General features: G+C 41.3%; 2 protein-coding genes across 6 annotated transcripts; one reads left to right on the forward strand and one right to left on the reverse strand.

Moving 5' to 3' along the window:
• Positions 1 to 8,284: 8,284 nt before the first annotated feature.
• LOC9656283 (protein EXECUTER 2, chloroplastic) lies at positions 8,285 to 11,198 on the forward strand. Of its 2 annotated transcripts, none has more exons than XM_002980473.2 (10): positions 8,285 to 8,966; positions 9,038 to 9,154; positions 9,208 to 9,273; positions 9,337 to 9,443; positions 9,487 to 9,568; positions 9,623 to 10,270; positions 10,333 to 10,632; positions 10,690 to 10,764; positions 10,824 to 10,916; positions 10,970 to 11,198. In XM_002980473.2, the coding sequence occupies exons 1-10, from the start codon at positions 8,415 to 8,417 to the stop codon at positions 11,078 to 11,080; spliced, it is 2,151 nt and encodes a 716-aa protein (XP_002980519.2). In that variant the 5' UTR covers positions 8,285 to 8,414; the 3' UTR covers positions 11,081 to 11,198. The 2 variants fall into 2 exon arrangements, with proteins under 2 accessions (XP_002980519.2, XP_024541393.1); XM_024685625.1 differs by having other exon boundaries at positions 10,973 to 11,196.
• Positions 11,101 to 12,976, reverse strand: LOC9648218 (transport and Golgi organization protein 6 homolog). 4 transcript variants are annotated; one of them, XM_024685629.1, is made up of 4 exons: positions 12,314 to 12,976; positions 11,615 to 12,258; positions 11,383 to 11,567; positions 11,101 to 11,315 (listed from the first exon to the last, which is right to left on the reverse strand). In XM_024685629.1, the coding sequence occupies exons 1-3, from the start codon at positions 12,971 to 12,973 to the stop codon at positions 11,387 to 11,389; spliced, it is 1,485 nt and encodes a 494-aa protein (XP_024541397.1). In that variant the 5' UTR covers positions 12,974 to 12,976; the 3' UTR covers positions 11,101 to 11,315; positions 11,383 to 11,386. The 4 variants fall into 4 exon arrangements, with proteins under 4 accessions (XP_024541397.1, XP_024541398.1, XP_002980663.1 ...); XM_024685630.1 differs by having other exon boundaries at positions 11,101 to 11,318; XM_002980617.2 differs by having other exon boundaries at positions 11,275 to 11,558.
• Positions 12,977 to 13,161: the final 185 nt, after the last annotated feature.

Consider the following 13,161-nt stretch of genomic DNA (forward strand, 5'->3'; position numbering starts at 1 on the left):
GGCAGTTGTGATGATGCTTTTCAATAATTATATCATTTTCATCAAAGGTTATCTAAATTAATGATATTTACTTCTGGAACCTCTTGCTTTGTGTAAATCTAAATATATGGCAATGGATCAAGTTGAGAATGTTGTGGCTAGCACTTTGTCAAAATTTTGTAGGAGTTGTACATACACTTGTTTTAACCACCCTTAATAATGCTATTCAACTGGTGCAATATTATAAGACATCACCTTTTCCACTTCTCACTACACATTTTTTAACTTTATTTCCTATGAGAAATAGTCTTGTTCTAATAGAAGTTAGTGTTACTATTGCTCATGTTCAAAGATAAGGGTGAGTACATTGTTATGGCCATGATATCCACTATTAGGCATGTAATGAAGTTGACCACATATATTAGTATTGTCAGTGTTTTCAAATTGGTATCCTCCATTTCTTGAGTGGAGGCCTTGGTATCAATAACACTCTTATTGGTGTTGTTATGATGGAAGGTTTGGACACTAAAATTCTTTTGAAAAATGAGGAGTTGTACTAATAGTGGAGGGTCCTTGTGCAAATAAATTAATGACCCTTCTATCCTTTTTTCGGGAGTATCATCAAAAGGTTCACTTGGCATTAATTTATCTAGTATTTACTTTTTAAGTTCATCTTTATAACAAGAAGTCTTCTATTATTCTTTATGTGTTGATTGATACAGGCTTGAGTTTATCTTCTATTGCTTGGCCTATTGCTACATATTATCATCTATATTTGCATTATGTAACAGAGTCAATATTCATTCTTTATAGCAACAACTATATATATGCATGTGTATAATATGAGATGGACCTAATTGTGCATATGGGTGATTTTGAGTTTGAGCTTCAGTTATTGCGGGTGGTGTCAAGTCAAATTTTTTACTTCATCCTTAATATAAATTGGTTGTAGCACAATCATGTCAAATATAATTTTGAAGTTTGTCCCTTTTGTCTTATATTTTCTTATATTTTTTTTATTCTTCTCACTTTTGTTATTTTTTGTCCTTTTACTTCTATTTTTACTCTTATCATTTTTGTCTCCTCATTACTTCCTTCTATATTTCCATTTTGCTCTTCTATTCCCTTTTCAAATCCATTTAACAGTCTTTATGTTGTAGTAGTTGACTAGGTTATGAAAGAGTATATTAATATCTTTGAATTTAACCTATTATTTGGGGACAAAATTGTAACACATCATCTTATTATAATTGAGGATGCTCGTCCAATCAGGGTTCATCGTTAATCACCATAGGAGATCAAAATTTTATGTAAAAATGTTAAGAATATGTTTGAGAAGGTTGTTATTCGAAAGTTACAAAGTCCTTGGGTATATGAATTTCATCTTGTTACAAAGATTGATGGGAGTATTTACTTTTGCATTGACTATTGGTCATTAAACAAAGTGATTATCTTGGATATATATCTTCTTTTTCACACTATTGATTTTCTAGATTATCTAGGGAGAAGTTATTAATTCACTAAGTTAGATCTTGCTTCTAGGTATTAGCAAGTGCTAATGGCTGAGAATAATGTTCCCAAGATTATTTTTTATACACCATTTAGTTTATATGAATTTTTGGTGATGTTATTCGGTTTGAATAATGCTTTAGCAACTTTTTAGTGAGTGATAAACAAAATTCTTTACAATATGCCAAAAGTGATTGTTAACTTCATTGATAATGCCTTAATGCATTTGGAAAGAACATGAAAGGAGTATATTTATAATGTTCAAAAGGTGTTAAATCAATTATGAGAAATTAGTTCAAAACTGAAGTGGTTGAAGTGTGTGTTTGGGTACAAAGACACAACTTATCTTAGGGACCATATTTTTTGTAAGGGTTTATAAGTTGATCATGACAAATTTATAATTATTCTAAAGTTCCTTATTTTGAAGTGTATTAATGATGTGTAACACTTTTTAGGCAAGGTGCAGTATCTCAGTTGTTTTGTTAATCATCTTTTTTATCACATAACATTATTGCAAGCATTGTTGAAGTCATCAACATCATCTTTTATATGGTTTTATGACTATGAATAAGAATTTACAAATTTTAAAGAGGTATTGACAACTCCTCTAGCTTCAACTTATCTTGACTACACTCAATTTTTTATTTTGCATATGGATGTTTAAGATATCGGTCTTGAGGGGTGTTTTGATATAAAAGAGTATGAGTGTACCTAGTCAACATCATCCCATTATGAATATCAATTGTATATTACAACCAAAGAAAGTGAACTAATTCACAACAGAGAAAGAGTGTTTAGTAACAATTTGGGATTTTGAGAAACTTCATTCATATTTACATGGTTCTTAGACATTACTAAATGATTATGTTGTAATTACTTCATTATTGAAGAGGAAGAACTTAGTTGGTCATACTACTTAGTAAGTTTGAAATTTCAGATATATAATTTCAATGTTGTTTATCATGCGGGGAGTTTTATAGTTGGTACTAATGCCCTTTTTTGAGTTCCTCTTCCTTATTTGCTCTTTTTTCATGTTTTTAATGAGCCTATTGTTCCAACATTTATGGATTTTTTGAATGAGGATTTTATACCATTGGCAAAATGTTGTACTTGATATTTAGTGTCCACAAGATGCAAAATAAGATTTACCTTCTCTTAACGAGGTTTGTGAGGCTTAAAAGATTGAATTATGGATTCAAAGGCTTTATGATGGGTTTGAAAATTTTGCATCACTTGTTGATGAATTTCCATTTTAGCATTTACATTCTTAATATTGCTTTAAGGATAACCTTTTTTATTTTGTGGTTATGGATCCTAATAATTATTTATGACTAGTGGTGCTTTTGATGGTTATTCCATGCTTTTTCTACACTTATCATGATTCTCCTATTTTAGGCGAGCATATAGGATATTATCAAATGACCGAGAAGATACATAAGTCTTTTGATTAGTCAAAGATATGATATAATGTGATTCGATATGTGTGTCATTGTGTTTGGTGCTAAACTTGTAATACTCCCCCTTATGCTACAGAAGTTTCCAATTCATTTGAGTTTTTGGTATTTGATCTAATAGGGCTTTTTCCATGATCAACTATTAGCAATAAGTCTGACTACTTGATTTTTTGGGTGGAAGTTAGTGCTCTTGCTAATGCGTTAGCAATTGCTATTAGGTACTTCCTCCTCAATCAAAAGTGTTCCAACATTTCTATTTGGAGAGAATTCTCTCAGATAATAATCTTACATTTATGGATATATTTTAATGTCTTGGTTAAGGATACATCACACTTTTGTAAGTGTTTATCATCCACAAATAGATAGTTTGGTGGAATGGCTTACTTAGTCCTTCAAAAGGATGATCACAAAGTATATAAATTTTTAACATTCAGATTGAGATGGTTATTTGCCATTTAGTATCCATATATTACAGAGATACAAAATTTTATAAGACTTTCTAAAAGGTTATCTAACTTAATACTACTCAAACCCAAGGATATTTAATCTCAATTATCCCAAACCCTTACCCAATTATAAAAGGGGGTGCACTTTTGTTCATGGGTCTTTTCCCTATATATTTGAACCTTTAGAGATCATTTCTTGAGTCATTTTCTTTACTTGCTTACAATTTACCATGCTTCTTTACAAGTTCACACCTTCATAAATAAAAGCTAAAAGTTACAGCTCTCTCAAGAGCTTCATTTGCTTGACACTCTACCCCCAGATTGAGCCTAGTTGGAGCAAATTTGATATGCCAAATGTTAATCTCAACATATAGTGTGATTCCCTTAGCCAACTAATAGAGTCAGACTCGAGATTGTTTTGATACCAAATGTAAAATTTTGAATTTAGACTTTTTGGGAGATCACTCAACACAATACTACTCAAACCCTATTCAATTAAGTACAAATACTAAACCAAGTTTTATAACATTTGGACAATAAAAGATTTTATTTGAAGAAACATTGTTCAAAGTAAGGACACTTAACCCAAGACCCTTACCTAATTAGAAAAGTGGTGCATTTTTGTTCATAGACCCTTTCTTTTTATATTTGAACCTTTATAAATTGAGCTTGATTGGCAGTTCCTATGACACATGGCTAGGGCTAAGTCATTCTTTTTGGTTTGCTTACATTTTCCACTTGTTTGAGTAAAGTTTGTTGAACACTTGGGCCATATACAAGTGGTACAATAATAGTGCTACAACTCCTATCATCGTCCATCTGTAGAGTACAAAGTGGATGACTTGATGTTAATTTATTTTCCTAATCTTACAATACATGGTTTATATAAGAGGCTCCTTGCTCAGTAGAAGGATCAAGTGTTGTGGCAAGTTGGACTGCAAGTTTATAAGGTTTAATATAATGTTTAATAGGCCAATCCTTAAAAAATTATGTATGTGCAGCAGTTGAAATACTTCATACAAAGAGATTAATATAAATGACTAAAATTTTCCATTCTACTTTAGTCACTTAACTATACCTTCAACCATTTGAAGGTGTCTCATTTACAACCTCCATAAGTCTTATTCCCAACTTAGAGACTTACTAGCCTCATAAATGGCTTTATGCCATTCTGCCATAGCATTTGGTCCAAGTGCTTTATGTGTTCAATCCTATGACAGACACCCAAAGGTACTATTAACATATTTGCTTGTTATACTAAAGTCATGTCCATTCCCCTTTAGGTCCACACAGGTAGTCTAAGACCACCTAGACCACAATCCCATCTCCCAAAAACTAAACTATCCATCCTTGAGTGGTCATCCTATGACCACACCTTAGCTGCCCAAAGACATGAAGAACACTTTTCCCCAATATCCTTTCTTTAGTCCCTATCAAGTCCCTCTTTGTCCCTATCAAGTCCTTTTTTGTCCCTGGCAATGTTTGCTAACACCACTATTGGGTTTGGGCCCGAATGCTTGACCACTAAGTCCCATTAACCTTTAGGACTTCTTTATCATACAACTGTATCCTTGGTCTCTACACAAGACAACTCCTCTTCTTTCTTTCCACACTGGGACCTTGGGATGACATTTCGAAACACTGTGGCCTTACACGAGCCTCATATGTACTCTCCCCACCTTCCGTCTTTGGGTGCCTTGGCCATATGGCTAAAGCGAGGTTCCGATGAGGCACACCAGGTATCCAAGTAAGTAGTGCCACCCATACTTGGATTGGGAGTATCGATTATTCAATCTTCCGGAAAAGCTAGAATTGACTCTTGAACACTTCACCAAGCTATCCCCTTTGTTTATTTATATTCACTTTAGCCTTGGACTCTTCAGTGGTTATTGTGAGACACAAAATCCTTAGGCCCCAAAGTAGAGCCAAAAAAGTGCCACATGGAAGTGGCCGAAGCGAAGGCCAAACGAGTGTAACTCATTTGGACCAAAAGCTCCAACTTGAAAAGTCGAGAGTGGGAGTGGAACTCTCAACAAAGTGCTCGAGGAACAAGCACGAAGCGAGCAATAAGCGAGTCTCTAAAAAGGGACTCAAAAGGACCAACACATGACTTGAGATGGAGTCCGAGATGGACTCGAGATGGAGTCTGAGATGGAGTGCGAGATGGACCTGAGATGGAGTCCGAGATGGAGTCCAAGATGGAACCGAGACTCAGACCAAGACCGAGTCCGAGTCCAAAACCAAGACTGAGACTAAGTCCGAATCCGAGTCCGAATACTAATACAGGCTGTTGGGTGAAAGCCCAAAGCAATCGTCCCCCAAGGGGGGCTGCAAGGGGTTCCAAAAGTATAGTAGGGAGAGTGTGGGGGTTGAAACCTAATAGAGCCAATTTGGCCAGGAAAGGTTAGTTTGGCCCAGAAAGGCCATATTTAGTGTTGGGTGATGAGCTGACCACTGGGAAATCCAAGACTAGAGTGAATACGGATCGACAAGTGGGGTAGTTTGGTGAAGTGTTCAAGAGCCGGCTCTAGTTCCTCCGGGAGATCGAATAGTCGATGCTCCCAATCCAAGTGTGGGTGGCACTACCTACTTGGATACCTAGTGTGGTGCAACGGAACCTCGCTCTAAGCCCATGGCTAAAGCACCCAAAGGTGGAAGGCATTGAGAGTACCCATGAGGCTCACATATAGCCACGGTGTTCCGAAATGTTGTCCTAAAAGCCCAGACTGTGGAAGGGAAGAGGAGTAGTCCTTTGGTGTAGTGACCAAAGATACAGTCGTGTGGTGAGGAAGTTTTAGAGGACCATGGGACTTAGTGGTCAGGCCTATGGGCCTCGATCCAATGGCAGTGTTGGCGAACACGACCATGGGCAGAAAGGGACTTGGTGAGGACCAGAAAGGAGATATTAAGGAAGGCTATTCCCCACGTCTGCGGGCATCCTAAGGATGCTAAGGAGTGAATCGGGGATGACCACTCATGAATGAATGGCCTAGTCTTTGAGAGATGGGATTGCAATGCAAGTGGTGTTGGACCATTGATGTGACCAAGGTGAATGGGCATAGCTTATTGTAACGGGCTGATATGTTGATGGTACCTTGGGGTGTCGATCATGGGATTGGACATGTGAAGCACTTGGACCAAGTGCAAAAGTTGAGTGGCATGGATGCTATTTTTGGGGTTAGCAAGTCCCTAATTCCAAAATAGGACTTATGGAGGTTGTAAGTGAGACTCATCCAAATGGTCGGAGATGTGGTTAAATGACTAAAGTAGAATGGAAAATTTAGTCGCTTACAGTTATATCATCACCTAACACGTAAATATAGCCTTTATTAATCACACTAGCCTTTCTTGGCCAAACTGACACCCCCTTTAGAGTTCACCAAACCCCAGAGGGTTTGAGAGATGAATGCTTTGGGCTTTTACCCTCGGACTCAGACTTGGTCTTGGTCTCGGTCTCAGTCTTGTTCTCGATCTTAGCTTTGGTTTTAGTTTTGGTCTTGGTCTCGGTCTTGGTCTCGGTCTCAGTTTTAGTCTTAGTCTCGATCTCAGTCTTGGCCTCGACCTTGAACTCTATTTTTGGTCCATCTCGGACTCAAGCTTAGACTCCATTTTAGGTCCATCTCAGACTCGACTTTGAACTCCATCTCGAGTCCATTTTAGGTCCATCTTGGTTCCATCTCAAACTCCATCTTGGATCTATATCAGACTCCATTTCAAACTCCATCTCAGGTTCATATTTGACTCTATCTCGAACTCCATCTTGAGTCTGTATTGGACTCCATCTTGGATTCCATCTTGAGTCTATATCGGACTCCATCTTTAACTCCATCTCAAACTCCTTCTCAAACTTGTTTTTAACACTTTTATATGTCATGACATTTGCCATGTGTCAGTCCTTGTGCCCTTTTATAAAGACTCATTCACCAACTGCTTCATGTTCATCCCTCGAGCACTTCATTTTGACTTCTACTCCCACTCTTGATTTTCCAATTCAAAGCCTTAGATCCAAATATATTGTACTTGTTAGACTTTTACTTTGACCACTATTATGTGGCACCCTTTCTACTCCACTTTGGGGTTTAGGGATTTGTGTCTCAAAATCATGAATAATTAACACCATCTACAAATCCATTAATGCTTCTTTTTGATGTTTTTTCAAATCCCAGTATATCCATTAAAGGACTTTAATTGTCTTCCATCCTTTCGAGAGGAGGGGATGATGCAAAGTCTAAATATACAATTATAATGCTATATACTAATATTAGCATAGTGAGATTTTAATAGCTGTCAGATTAGTTTTAATTTAGATTTGCTCCTATATATAAATTAGGATTTTTTGGCTAATTGATACTCATATTTTTATATTCCTTTTCCATATTCTATACACTTATATATCTATATTTTGTTTTGCATCATCAAGTTTTAAATTTTTATATTTCAAATCTTTCTAAATTTTAAACATTATAAATAATATAGTTACTATTAAATACTATATTTTTATATAATTTTTTCAATATAATTTTAAATATTATTTAGGTTTAGCCAGAGTCTTTTTGTTGGCCATCTATGTAAAGTTGATCTAATATGGTATATTCTAATTTAACATTTATTTTAAAATTAAATGTTTTATTTTCAGAACTTATTTCATTTAAATTTTAGTTCAATCTTAATCATAACCTGCAATAAATTTTTATAAATAATATATTGTAAAAATTTGGTAATAAAAATGTAACTTTTTTATTTTAAATTATATATATAATTCTAAATTATAAAACAAAAATATATTATAAGAAATGTGAAACTTAAGGTCGTGGGATCGAAACCTGTCTCAGCCAATTTATATCTCGATGGTATATTCTTTGTAATATCTTATCGGGAAATCGCCTAAGACATCATAGGCTGTGTGTGAGTACGTGCGTGTGTATGGCGAACGTATGAGTGTGGATTCTAGGGTTTCTCCAAATCGACTGGGATTTGAGGATTCCTTCCGCGGCCTTAGGGCTCCAGGAGCGCAGCGCTTTGGCGCATGGCGGCCGTGGCGCAGGCTCCCTCCAGCTCCAGCAGGGGCATCGGCGTCGGGAGCACGGCGGGATTTGGCATCGGCGCACAGCATTTCCAGCGATCGTCGTCGGCAGCCGGCGCTCCCAAAGGTAGCAGCAGCACGGGTCTGGTTTGCTCCCACAAGGGGCATTTGTCGCCCTTGTGCGAGTCGCCGCGGCAGCATGCTAGGGTATGGCCTCGGAGTGGGAGATTTCTGGGCGATGGGGTGAATTGCCGCTGCAAGAGCGAGGATTTCGATGAACAGCAGCCTTCTTCTACTGGGGATGGCGAGGCGGCAAATGCCGATGCATGGGACAGGAGGATTGAGTCTGCTCTAGCGGGGATCAGAGCCCCGCTGCTGAGCATGCTTAGCATCGCTGGGAAGAAGTTCCAGCAGTATTTATTGAAGCCGCGAAGCCTCACAGCTTTGGAGGTTGTGGAAGACGTCCAACTTGTCAAGGAGGAGACCGAATGGGATCGTTGGCAGTCGTTCTTCCACGAGGTTGAGGAGCAGGAAAATCTTTTGTCTGTACTAAAGGTACGTTTTGTTCGTTTTGTTCTTTTCCTTTTTTTTCTTGTTTCTTATCGTAACAATTGTCGTTCATGCAGTTTGATTTGGAGGAAGCAGTCGAAGAGGAAGATTACAGTGAAGCTACTAGGATAAGAAACGAAATGCTAGATATTAGACGGAGGGACACTCTTGGCCAACTCATGGGTGATTTGAAGGTAGAAGCCGTTTCGTTTCTTCAATTTACTTAAACGGGGTTTTTACGATCCAGACTGCGTTGGAAGAAGAACGCTACGAGGATGCGGCTAGAATTCGGGATGAAACTGATGCTGGACTGGTTTGTAGTTTCCCTCTTTTGTTTTTTGTTTTTCTTGTGTTACAAATGAGGAAATGCTTGTAGGTGGGATGGTGGGCTGGAGCGGCAGAAGAGGGTAACGATCCATTTGGCCGCATTATCAATATCACTTCTTCGCAAGGGAGGCTTGTTGCTAGGGGTTACAGTGCTAGGTAAAGACTCATGCTCACTTTACTAGACTCATTTGTAGTTCAGGCAGCTTGTGACAGCAGCGCCGGGCGTGCCTCTCTTTGAAGTGTTCTTCAAGAAGGATGATGACAATGGTTACCAAAGCCAGGTACTACTTTTGTAGCGTTTATCTCAACTTCGCTGACGCATCGTTTTATCCCAGGCTGTATATCTGCAACGAGAAAGGACTGGGGCCGACACGACAGCAACTGGATCTGAAAACAGCGGTGAGAAGAATGAAGATGGCGAAGGGGATGACAAGGTGTCAGACGATCTCAAGTCAGATGAAAAAGACTCTCTCGACGAGGGCCTGAACAGGATTCTTGCTTTTCTGAAAGGAAGAATGCCGGATGTGAAGCTTCGAGTCTTTCAAGCCACGGAGCCGGATAAAGTAGAGAAAGACTTGCCCAAGATTGGCGATCAGCTCAAATCGTCAGAGGACAACAAAAAAGAAGAGGAACTGGGATCTTCAGACGATGGGAAAGCCCCTTTGGAAAACCAGCTACAGGAGAAGCAAGGCAAGAATGCAGTGACCGCAGAAGAGCTTGTTGAGATGAGCGTCAGATTGCTCATCGGGCGGCTCATGCAAAATGTTCCAGAAGACAAAGTACCGGTTCTTCCAGTGAGGATACCCGCGAAGATCGTGAACAAGGAGAGAGACAGTTTCGTCTTTCACATCGAAGACCTTTTGGAAGAGAAGATCTCTACGACTGACGCGATGTCGTCTTGGAGACTTGCCGTAACAGCGCAGCCGTCCGAGTTGACATCCGAGCATGCCAGCAAGGTGTTGTCTCAAGCCTTGCCAGTGAAGGTGACTTTGCTCTCGTTTTCTAACAGCTTCCAGCATCCTAACGCAGGTTTTTTGCTCTCTAGGTGTCTAAGGAAGTGGCAGACATTATCCGGCTTGCTGTCAATTACGCACAACGCCGGCGTGGTCTAGCTAAAACCACAGCTTTCCAGCGCATCCGCCTAGCAAAGTCTACTGCCGACCCTTTCAACGCGTTGTATGTCGGCACTTTGGCACCTTACAGCTCCCAGGTGATTCAACTCAGACAGAAATACGGGAATTGGCAAGAGGATGACAAGAGCAACATCGACAGCGACAAATTCGAGTTCACCGAGTACGTGGAGGCGGTGAAACTGGTGGGAGATCTTCACGTTCCAGCCGGACAGGTACGTTGTTTTCTTCATCTCCTTTTTCTTAACTTTAATCACTTCAAAATCGTGTAGGTGATCTTCCGAGCTAAGACTGGTAGAGGTTCTCGGCTTCCACATCGTGGCGTGTACCCCGACGAGCTTGGAGTGGTCAGTTTTGCGTAGTTCCAATCTCATCGATGTTTCTAAGACCCGCTACTGCTACTCAGGTGGCCAGATTCAAAGGCCGGGGGAAAGTGGCCGAGCCAGGCTTCAAGAACCCGCATTGGATCGATGGCGAGTTGCTACTCTTGGATGGAAAGGTAAAGCAAGCAGAGCTGTTGCAAGTAAATCATGTTTCATGTCGTTCTTGCAGCAGGGCGTTGGTTTCTTGAATGGAGCTCAGCTGTGCTTTGTCTACTCGGTTCCAGGCCAGCCTTTTCTCATCCTGTTCAGGAGAGCTATGATCGAAGAGAACAGCTTGTGAAAGAGAGGAGAAAGCTGCAGTTTTGAAAATGATCCTTGTATTTAAAAGGCACTTTCATCACCTATTTGTTTTTGTCAATGCTGGATCATCCAATACACATCTTTGATGGTCTCTCTTACATTTGGACAACTAGTATAAGAAAACAAAAATCATACCAGGCTAGGAACAAAGCTTGAAACATTGGACCACCAGCATTTAGAGTTGAAATGATCCTTGTATTTAATGGAAGAGCTTTCTGCTGGTCCATTTGGATTAAAAAAACTAGCATAAGAACTTGTGTGTAAGATATAAAAAATCCATACCACGCTAGGAACAAAGCTTGAAACATTGGACCACATCTCTGCAAACTTCCACCAGCATCTGGTTGTCTTCGTGCTCCAAATCGCCTTCCAACTCGGCGATTTTACTCGATGCCCGCTCCACGAGACCATCGGCCAGCGCCGGATTTTCAGCTTCCATCACCAGCTCCAACAGATGCCTGGAACCGCTACAAACCAAATCAGTCCGTGCGAAGAAAGCCGACAAGTTACTCACCGCCCGGGGCTCTTCGAAACGCTGGTCGAGAGATCAATGCCCGCATCAGGCCACTGCCAGCAGCAACTCCTCACCGAAAACTCCACGATGTAGCTCCAGCAAACGGCCAAACAGTGGCCGGGAGGTTGCGTCAAGTGTACCAGAACCAAGTCTCCAACCGCGGCTCTCAGCCGGTCCCGATCGCTTAAAGCCGCGGAAGGATTCGGTTTGCCATCACCCAGCACCAACCGATGGAGCAACAGCAGGCGAGGAGTGACCGCTTTGGTTTTGCGAACGATCATCTCGCGAATACCCCTGTCTCCTGCCGTGGCGATGGCGCTTACCTTGAACAAACTCTGGACTGCCTGCCCTTCCAGCTTAGAGTCCAGCTGAAGCAATGGTTCGACCAAAGGATCCACCACGAAGTCCTCCACGGCCCCCGGCTTGCGTCGAGCAATGGCACACACCATTGCAATGGACGTGTGATACATGTTGCTGACTGCTCGAGCGGCCGACTCGCCAGCATCACTGGAACTCGTCGTTGGCAGGGAGATGATCTCGAGAACTTGCGAGCAAACGCTGCTGTAGTACTTGTCGGGATCGCCGACGAACTTTGGACACTTTGCAAGGTGAGTGGCTACTCTCTTCTGGACGGAGACGTCACCCTGGAAGCTTTTGATCAAGGCTTTGCATCGATCGGGACTTGAGAAGTAGTAATACCTGTGCTGCATTGCCGACCAGCCTTTCCAGCACCGCCGCTACGCCACCTTGACGCATAACAAGCCTGGAAAGAATTTTTCCTGCGTGAGCCTCCAGCCATGGCGGTGGAGAGTTCTCTTTGGCCAGCAAGATCATCAGAGCCTCGACTGCATGAGCCACTGGTAAAGCCTCGACGAGAGTATGGATCTTTCCAGACGTCGCAGCTTCGTCGTCACTGTTGTGACTTAACTGGAAAATCCCTGCCCACAAATCTGGAAGATGGTGCGAGAGAACGATCTCTCGCAGCTCACCGCCCTCTGAATCCACCACAAGCTCCCAAAGAAGCTCCACGGATTTGTCCAATGCATCGAAACCTTCTTCAAGTTCTTTGATCTCGTCTTCCCTGTGCGGATCGATCTCGGACGCTGCTGCCGCGGCGCCAGCGATCGCGGAAGGATTTCTAAACCTCTTCCGGAGAGGAATCCCAACGCCGGGACTCAAATGCGGGTACACGCACCGCCGGACTAGAATTTCCATCACGGCCATCACTGCTTGACGATCCCCACCCCCAAGACTGGAATGCCGCAGCCTACGAACAAAATCTAGAGCTTGCCTCGGATCGACACACTCGCCCGACGAAGAGATTGGAAGGCGCTGCCACTGGCGCCCATCGCCCGCCATGGAAGGAAATGGAAGAGCCCTAAAACCCTAAACCCTAGTTGTTAGTCGGCACAAATCTGGCGGGACCCAACACGGTTGAGATGTCCCAAACGGACGGCTGCGATTAGCGGGATTTGTAATTTAAACGCCGACACCTTACCGCACAGAAAGTTCTACCCACCGGCCACATCGTGGCGGAAACCGCCAGG

Source organism: Selaginella moellendorffii, unplaced genomic scaffold (assembly GCF_000143415.4).
Source record: "Selaginella moellendorffii unplaced genomic scaffold, v1.0 SELMOscaffold_45, whole genome shotgun sequence".
NCBI lineage: Eukaryota > Viridiplantae > Streptophyta > Lycopodiopsida > Selaginellales > Selaginellaceae > Selaginella > Selaginella moellendorffii.